Here is a 9,488-nt window from a genome sequence, read left to right as displayed (position 1 = left end):
AAATTTTATCGAAAAAGATGTGAGGAATTACATTACCAGGGAAGTGCAGATGTTTCCGAACAAGAAGATGCAAAGGAATTCGGGAAATATTTGTTAAGAATGAAAGAGAAGAATCAGAATTTCTTTTTTGTGCTTGAACTCGAGGAGGATCAATCGATTAAGCTGGCTTTTTGGGCCGATGCAAGAAGTAGAGCTGCCTTTGAGTATTTCGGAGACGTTATTTCATTTGACACCACCTACAATACAAACAGGTAACAAATTGCCCCTGTTTATGATGCTAAATTAATGTATTTTTATGAATCCGCAGCAGAGGTGTATATTGGCTGTTTTTTTGGGTGTATACGAAGCATTTGTTGGGTGTACCTAATGATTTTGCATTCTGCACTATGGTAATTTGTTTCAGGTATAATTTGGTTTGTGGTTCTTTTGTCGAGGTGAATCACCACAATCAGTCAACACTTCTCGGATGCTCTTTGATGAAAAACGAAGAAATTGAATCATTCAAATGGTTATTTCAATGTTGGCTTCGTTGCATGGGAGGAAACGCTCCGAAAGGGTTTCTCACCGATCAATGCGCATCAATGAAAAGGGCTTTACAGGCCTGTATGCCAACAACAATTCACCGTTGGTGTATTTGGCACATCATGAAGAAGATACCAAGCAAATTAAACGGGTACAAGGGACATGCAGATATTGAACAAGAAATGAGCCAAGTTGTTTGGAACTCTCATAGCAAAGACTCATTCGATAGGAATTGGAATGATTTTCTGCTGAATTTTGGTCTTGTGGACAACAAGTGGCTTTCAGGTAATGTTTGTTAAAAATCTGCAGCAGAAGTGTAAATTTTATATTTTTTCGGGTGTATTTATAGTCTGTGTTTGGGTGTATTCTGCAGATCTGTATGAAGACCATCATATATGGGTTCCTATCTATCTGGATCACCACTTCTGGGCAGGGATGAGAAGCACACAAAGGAGCGAGAGCATGCATTCATTTTTTAACAAGTTTATCATCCGAAACAGCTCGCTTATTCAGTTCGTCAAACAATACGATAATTGCCTCGGAAGCAGGGAGCAAGCAGAGAGAGAATCAGATGCTGCAGATTTTCATACGGTCATACCGTGTGCAACCAAATCCTCCATTGAAACTCAGTTTCAAGATGTCTACACTCATCAAAAGTTTAGGGAAGTCCAAGCGCAATTCAGAGGAAAGGCGAATTACATCACCAGATTAACGAATTCCGCTCTAGGCTATTCAGTATACAAAGTCGGAGAATAAGTTTCAAGCTCAATATTCAACAAGTTTGTGGTTACTTACGACTCAGTAGCAGCCGAGGTAAAATGCCAATGCTTATTATTCGAGTCAAGAGGGATACTATGCCGTCACGCACTAAGCATGTTAAGCTTTGAACGAGTAAGCCAAGTGTCACCTAGATATATACTGGAATGATGGAGCAGGAAGGTAAAGAGACGACACACACACACATCAAGAGCAGCCACGACGAGCCACTGTTGGAGCCAAGTTTGCGAATTTGCATCCGAATCGGAGGAGCTGACTGCAATTCTGCACCGTGCGTACAATAACATCATGGCTGAGATGGAATCATTAAAAGCCAAAAGGAAGGGGACATGTTCTTTATCCCACGAAGACGCCAACTTGGAATCCGTTAACGAGCTTCAAAGCCCGCCAAGGATTCGAACAAGAGGACGTCCAAAAAATAGGCTAGGTTCAAAGTTGGACAAACAGATTGCAAATGCCACAAAGAAGAAGAAAACAAGTTTTAAGCGAGGTAAAAGTAATGTTCTTTAAATTTGTGGTGATTGAGTTTATTTTTCTCATTAATAGTTTAGCTAATATGTGAGTTTGTTATATTCAGATAAACTTGTTTGATGCTGCATCAGTGGTGCATTCAAATTCCAGCCAATATCAAGGACATGTTATGAATTATCAGTTCAGGGTACCAGCAGCAGGGGATAACTCTTTGGGTGTATAGTTACAGAATATGGGTGTAAAAGCACTATTCTTTTGGGTGTATTTTTGTGAATTTTCTTGTGATTCACATTTTATATATAAATACATATATTTAGGGTTTAGGTTTTTAGGGTTTACAGGTTAGGGGTAAGGGTTTAGGTTTTAAGTGTTTAGGGTTCAGGGTTTTAGGCTCAAAGCATTAGGGGGTAGATCTCAGGGTGTATATTCAACTTTCTTTGGGTGTAAAAAATTGCAGGTTATGGGTGTATATTTGATTTGATGTTTTTCTTCATATTATAGTACCTGTAATTCATACATTTTGAATACAGCACAGACAGTTTGGGTGTATATTTAAGCAATCTTGGGTGTATATTAAACTTCCGTTCGGTGTAAAAGTTTATTATAACTTGTGTCTAGATTTGCCTTGATATTTTTCTTCATATTTTACCACCTGTAATACAGAGCTTTTGAATACAGCACAGACAGTTTAACAGCACAGACAGTTTAATTATGGAAAAAAATTTCATTGAATAGAAGTTGTTTATAAATGGCAAATTTTTACAGCATTTGTTCAATTTACAAACTAGCTAGCAGTTAAGTTACTCAGTTTCTATATCAGTAGAATTTATCTGACAAAATGGACTCAATAATACTGAGGATGGCTTGGACAGTCTTATTGCATTACTCGCTCTAATTGCTTGATTTCTCTCTTTATTCATTTCACTGAATAGTATCCGCGAAGCATATTCTACTCTATAGTGGTCCACCTCGTCCTACAATTAAAAAGTATATTCTGTTTAAACAACAATATTAATTCAGTAAAGTAATACAGAGTTATATAGTTTTAAAGACAGTTACCTGTGGCCAATTATCTCATTCATACTTCGCCCTTTTAATATTTTCGGGCTCAATTAACTCAAACCACTTCATAACGTAAATAGCACAGTCATAGCTGAAAACGAAGAAAATAAATTACAAATCTCATTTAGGAAAGTTTAATGTTCAGAGTCACAAATTTATACCTTGATTTTTGGCCTGAGATATTAACGTATGTTGCTTTAATTTCCAACTCATTCTCCTTTTTCTTCAGAGGTGCCCCGCCGACATATGCTTTAATTCTTGAAATTACATATCCCTTAAAAAATAAAACAAATCAGTAATACACCCGAATGAAATACACCCAAAGGAGAACATACTTACACCCAAAGCAAAACATACATATACCTTATATTGAATTAAAATACACCTATCTATTAAAATAAAGAACACAGAGCCAACTTACAGTAAATTTATTAAGCTGCTTTCTCTCATTGGTTGGAGCTTTCTTGTGTAGCGGGTCAAGTATATAAAATCTCCGCTTTGTTGTATCAATCACCCATAACCACCAATGGCCTGAATAGCAAACAGGCACAAAAATCTGAAGGATTACCACATTTCAACAGTGTATTATTTTATTTGGCATATAAGTAAATAACGGTACTAACAAATTTTACAAATGAAAACTTATATATCGATGCGAAGTTAATTTTTTTGCATCTATGAAGGGAATAAACATTGGGTAGTCTTCCACCCTGAATTCTTTATTGGTTTTGGGTGATATGAATTTCCCGTTTGGGTGCTTCGAAATGGCCATGTTCTGCAACAATTGTGAAGCAATAAATAAAATACTGAAAATACATCCAAGTGAATACTTTAAATAAACCCAAATGACTACACAACTTACACCCAATTGAACGTAAAAAATACACCCAAATGAATACAAAAACAAACCCAGTTGATCAGAGAATATACACCCTAAGAAATACAGAAAATACACCAAAAAATCGTAGAAGTAACACTTACCACAATATCAGGGGGGAGACAGTATACTTGTTCTCGAAATCTTTTATCATTTTTCTGGTTGAGGATGAGGCACATGGCAGATACAATCTAAAAATATATGCCGAAATCAATTTACATTAATAAACAATGCAGTTAACTTTGGTGTAAAAACATTAATGTTATTCTAATATTACCTCAGCTTCTATATAACTTCCTGCCTCGAGCGATGCAAGGTGCATTTCTAGACAATATGTATTTATCTTGGGCAATCAAAGTGCACACATTGTCAAACTCGTTAGTTTTGCCATCTGCGTATGTCTTCACTCGCATCGCCCAGATGTAGCACTTCTCTTTCATATCACCCGTATTTTGATTTATTCCCGCAGAAGTTTTAAACTTCCCAGAACTTTCTCCGCCAGTCTCCTTTTGAATTTGTGGACTTTTACTTTCCTCTAATTGTTCTAGCAAATTTGCAGTTTTTGGAGTTTTTGCCCTGTCTGCCTCCTGCATTGACGCTCCCTCCTGCGTTGCTGCTTCTTCTTGGCTTGAATCAGTCAAGCCAAGGCTAAATGATGGCATTGGATCTGTTTTAGGAACATATGATGCTGTCTGTGCCATCATCATTAGCGCAACAGCGTCTTCTGCGGCTGGATAACTGCGTGATCATGTATAACGTATTATAAGAGTAATAATATACGGATGATAAGCAAAGATTGATTTTACTCTGATGAACTTACATTTTAGATGGAGCTGGGAGAAGCGTGGGTGTGCTTTCTTCAAGTTGTTAGGGGGGTTCAGGAGTGCTGCACAGTTACACAAAATTAATCATGGTGTAAAAAAAACTATTCAGGAACAATATACACCCAAACTGTAACCAAATATACACCCGAACTGTAACCTAATATACACCCAAACTCTAAACAAATATACACCTAATACTATTTCTTACGTTTTTGTAGTTTCTTCAATTTGTAGCAGAGGGGTTGGTTCAAAATCTGTCTCAGGTGTTTTCTTCAAATTCCGGCACAGTGGTTGTTTGGGACACTGGCACAAAAACTTGAATCGAAACTCTAAACAAGAAGAAAAATGAAAGGTTAACAACACCTTTGAAAATAATAAGGTTATAAGGTTGAAATATTCTTGAAAAACTCACATTGCAAGCCCTTCCGACAGTGTCTCTTCCCTCACAACCGTTATATTCGAATCAGCCGGCTCACTGGCTGACTCTTGAACCAGACTCAACCTAAAATACACCCAAAGAAAGTCAAAAAATACACCCGAACAAGTCAAAAGAAAGACAGGCTTTGTTTTTTGAGAACTTACATATTAGCAGCTTTTGCTTTTTTTTCCTACCTTTTTTTTCTCGAATAAAATAATAAAGGACTTTTTTTTTCTAAAAAAAATATATACAGAATTAGAAGTAGAAGGTAATAAAAGAACAAAAGTAACGGTTATTTGAAAGAGAAATTACATGCTCTCTGCCGGCCTGTTTACACTACTTTGTTCTGTGTGTCCTTGAGAGGAAGGATCATCACTTCCCAAGTTCACGTCCGGTATTCTAAACAGATTTCATGTTATTCAGACAAAATATGATACAGGTAAATCATGATAACAAGATTTTATTAAATAATGCTTCTTACGTTTCAGAGGAGACATAGCGACCTTCTGTCGATCGCAGGTCAACTTCCTTCTCCCTGCGAAACAAAAAACAATTATTAGCAAAGAAAACACACTAAAATCTGAAATATACACCCCAACAAGACATACCCCTCTGCAGCAGATTTTTCATTGTTTTCCTTTAACAATTCATCTAGATCTTCACTTCCTATTTCATATCTGTCACTACATTCATAAAAGAAGATGTTTACAAAAATAATTATGATGATAGACGGTAATATAGCTTATGAAGTACTGTACCTATCATATGATTAATCTTTTTCAGGAGATGAATGCTCAACAACAACCTTTTTATTTTTGAATTGTGTTCTGGGTGAAAAAAACAAGTATGAATCAGAAATAAAAAATTAATTTTATCACAGAATATTATCTAAAGAAGTGCTTACTTTTTTGGTGTTCTTTGTGTCTTTTTTTTTTTTTTTGCTTCTTCACCGGTGATGATTCTTCGCTTCTATAAGTTAATAAGAGACACTTCAGTTAATACATGAGATCTTGATAATTAAGCCAAAAGAAAGGAGTAATAATTTCAGAACATTACTCATCAGTTGATTCAGATTCTGAATTAGAATCCTCTTGACTCTTCTTTCTTTTTTTGGAGTCCATTCTAGAAGGCAAACAATCATTATTTAGAACATACTAAAGATATAAAATACACCCAAATGAATACACAAGATATAACCAACTAAATGGACAATATACACCTAACACAACAAACAAAATACACCCAACTTAATAAACAACATACACCCAACTTCATAAACAAAATACACCCAAAAATGGTGGTCGCTGGCGGTGAAACTACATTGACGCAAAAATGGTACAAGAAAGGGGAAAGGAAATGGGACAAAGAGAAAGAAGAAAGGGAAATGGGAGAAAGGGAAGAAGAGGAAGGGGTTGATTTAAATTTTCATAATACTTCTTCAAATATTTGTTTTTGAAGATTATCCTTCCGTTTCCTCAAGATTCAAATATCTTAAATTCATTAAATGTAACCACATATTCTTAAGCACTACCACATTTGTTTTAAATTTATTTTTTAATGATTTTTATTAAGATATCCTCTGATACAAAGGAATCACTGAAAGTACAAGCATACAAAGAAAAAGTAAACAGACTATATTATGCATGTAACAAAAGAAAAGGAAAACAAAGAAAGACAAAAAACGAAAACGAACAAAAAAAAACCGCCAAAAAAGATAATTCACCAAAGAATCCTGATAGGGAGCCAATGAAATATTTGTACAATGTGTACAATGGACTATATGAAAAACCACTTACTCATTCTCACTGCTTTCCTCATCCTCAGTTTCAACTGTCACCTCCTCTGTTCGGACACGCCACACTTGTTGTCTTTGAAGCTCTTCCTGTCTCTTTTTTTCTAGCTTCTTCTTCCTGTCATATTGTTCCGCTCTAGCTCGAGCTATCATGCAGAGATAGTTCAGCTTAAACATTATTTTCTCGTGACATTGTTGGGTGTCTAACTGAAACTGTTAGAACTTTTTATAGAATTGTTGCACGTCAACCTCTTGAGCTTGAGGTTGACTCGACCCTGCTTGGAATTCTGGTGCAGGAGGAGGAGGAGAAATCTCTGGTACTTGAGGAGGAGGGGAAAAAGAAATTTTACAAGAGGAAATTAGATTGGAATTGAACGCATTTTCGCAGAAATGGGGAGCATTTATATAGAAATCTTTTCGTGCCGTTTTCGCAGGGGTTGAGCGTGAAAACAAAATTAAAAAATTGCCTTGTTTTAGCAACCTGGTTCAATAAAATGGTTTTTGAATTTTCACTCACGTTTTAGCAGCACTACTGTACAAAATCGAGTTTTAGCTTTTACGCAGAATTTTGTAACCTCTTTTTTAAGAGAAAAAAAATGAACCAAAAAGAGGAGATACAGATAGACTCTTCCTATAAATTATGGCATCTACTATCCACAAAGCTTTTGCAAATTACATTCATTCCAACCAATTGAGTAAATTTGCAACTAAAATCAAGGCGTATATATATCCAATTACCTGAAGCAGCAGTTACACCAACACCATCTTTGCTTGGTATGATCAGTATAGTTGAATCTCTTGAAGAATGACCAACATTTTCATTCCTTTGCACAGCATCTTTCTCAACACTATCATCAATCTGAATCTTTTTATTCTCCTCAGTGTTGCTGCCATCACCGTCATCATCACCATCACCACCACTGCCACCACCACCACCACCTTCATTGTCATCCAAAGATATCAGTTTATCATTCTTGGCAGTCTCTCTCTCCAACCTCGAAACCCTCTCACTAAATTCAATGAACTTCCTCTTCCTACACTCAAACGACGCCTCATCGGCCCCACGGCTGTCCCCTTTCCTCGATCCATCAATCCCTCTCTTGGCAGCATCACATTTCTTTTTCAACCCACACTTCTCAGCTTCCAATTCAATGCTCTTCTTCACAAGATCCTCAATAACACCTCTCTGATCATCCCATTTCTTCTTCTCTTCCAAGAGCTTGGACTTTTCAAACTCCAACTGCATGTTCCTATCCCTAAGAGACTCACTCAAATCCTTCTCTTTTTCCAATTCGTTCTTCATCTCCAAACAATGCATGCACTTTCCAGCATCGGTCGAATCAGAATCAACATTCTCCTCCTTCTTAACCTCAACGAAGACCTTTGATCCTCCATTTCTGAACTCCTTGAGCTGCGATTCGAGGTTCAACTTATCCAAGCTATGGATACTGTCTTTCACTTTGAGGGACGCGATTTCGTTATCCTTCTCTTGAATCGCCGCGATGAGGCGTGATTCCCTTTCGAGCAAGGCGCGTTCAACTCGGTCAAAATCGCGAGTGGTGGCTCGCAACTCGGACACGAGGCTGGGGATGCTGGTGTCGTTTTGCTGGGTGTGAGTGTCGTTTTGGTTGGTGTGGGCAGCCGAAGTTCCTACCAAAACGGTTTTGGGAGTTTGGGGTCGGAGGGACATGTTGTTTTCAATTGTATTTGATGGCGCTCAAAGAGACGCTTCTGAAAGGGAAGTGGCACTGGGAAGAGGCGACTCCGCGACTGGGAAATCGGAAATAGTGGGAAGGTGAATTGCTGATTGCTATTTGCTAATTGCATGCTAAACGACGCAGTTACGTTGGGGATAAAGTTCTCACCTTTTTGTTTTTACTAATATTAAGGAGGTTTAATATAAAGAAAAATACAGGGAGACAATAAAATATTAAACATAATAGATATATTAGATGTTCAATTTAGATATACAGATAATTATTTTCAGTGTTATTAAAATCAGATCGGATCTATCCAACCGAACCGGTTAAGAGTTAAATTTTTAACAAAATATTTGATATGAAGTTCTAACCCCTTCCTTCTTGGAAAATTATGACTATTCACAACCATCAGGCTCTAATGATTTTGTTAACACTCATGTAAATAATAATTTATATATATATATATATATATATATATATATATATATATATTTTAAATTTATTAATTAGTTTATATTTATTATATTATTATATTAATTATATAATATCTATTAGTATTATTTTTTAATAAATACTTGTAATATATAATAATATAATAGATATAAACTAATTAATAAATTATTAAAATTTAAAAATAATATTTATTTTAATATAAAAACAAAATAAAAATATTTATGGTAGAGTAAAAATAATAAAATACTTATTGTTTCTGGTCCATATTATTTTAGAATAGTTTGATATTTTTAAAATATTAGTAAAAATATGTATTTTAAATTATATTTTTAAATTTTTTATTATTTTTATTTTTTATTTACATAGTACCGAGTCAACCGGTTCAACCAATGATCCACCGGTTGAATCAGTGACCCAATGACCCAGTGACCCAGTAACTTGACCAGTTCGATCACCAGTTCGGTTCTAACAACTATGGTTATTTTTATAGTTATTAAAACCAGATCGGACTGGCTGGTTCAATAATCCACCGGTTGAATCAGTGATCCAGTGACCCAGTAACTTGACCGGTTCGATCACCGATTCGGTTCTA

The 9,488-nt window shown here is 35.8% G+C and overlaps 1 protein-coding gene and 1 long non-coding RNA gene across 6 annotated transcripts; both read right to left on the bottom strand.

Moving 5' to 3' along the window:
* Nucleotides 1-2,492: 2,492 nt before the first annotated feature.
* LOC107616432 (uncharacterized) lies at nucleotides 2,493-4,595 on the bottom strand. The gene is made up of 7 exons (XR_001614517.3): nucleotides 4,530-4,595; nucleotides 3,987-4,447; nucleotides 3,814-3,900; nucleotides 3,254-3,607; nucleotides 2,994-3,106; nucleotides 2,830-2,923; nucleotides 2,493-2,744 (listed from the first exon to the last, which is right to left on the bottom strand). It is a non-coding gene; the product is annotated as an uncharacterized LOC107616432 (long non-coding RNA).
* Nucleotides 4,596-5,326: 731 nt separating this feature from the next.
* On the bottom strand, nucleotides 5,327-8,576 carry LOC107616417 (uncharacterized). 5 transcript variants are annotated; one of them, XM_088502383.1, is made up of 8 exons: nucleotides 7,482-8,576; nucleotides 6,748-6,889; nucleotides 6,008-6,073; nucleotides 5,856-5,920; nucleotides 5,710-5,778; nucleotides 5,560-5,634; nucleotides 5,433-5,486; nucleotides 5,327-5,350 (listed from the first exon to the last, which is right to left on the bottom strand). In XM_088502383.1, exons 1-6 carry the CDS (start codon nucleotides 8,431-8,433, stop codon nucleotides 5,618-5,620), a joined length of 1,311 nt encoding a protein of 436 aa, XP_088358509.1. In that variant the 5' UTR covers nucleotides 8,434-8,576; the 3' UTR covers nucleotides 5,327-5,350; nucleotides 5,433-5,486; nucleotides 5,560-5,617. The 5 variants fall into 5 exon arrangements, with proteins under 5 accessions (XP_088358509.1, XP_088358508.1, XP_088358507.1 ...); XM_088502382.1 differs by lacking the exons at nucleotides 5,327-5,350; nucleotides 5,433-5,486; nucleotides 6,748-6,889 and having other exon boundaries at nucleotides 5,560-5,628; XM_088502381.1 differs by lacking the exons at nucleotides 5,327-5,350; nucleotides 5,433-5,486; nucleotides 6,748-6,889 and having other exon boundaries at nucleotides 5,566-5,634.
* Between the last annotated feature and the right edge of the window lie 912 nt (nucleotides 8,577-9,488).

The sequence above is a fragment of the Arachis ipaensis genome, chromosome B1, assembly GCF_059453495.1.
Source record: "Arachis ipaensis isolate K30076 ecotype BB chromosome B1, ASM5945349v1, whole genome shotgun sequence".
NCBI lineage: Eukaryota > Viridiplantae > Streptophyta > Magnoliopsida > Fabales > Fabaceae > Arachis > Arachis ipaensis.
This window is presented reverse-complemented; position numbering and strand designations above follow the sequence as displayed.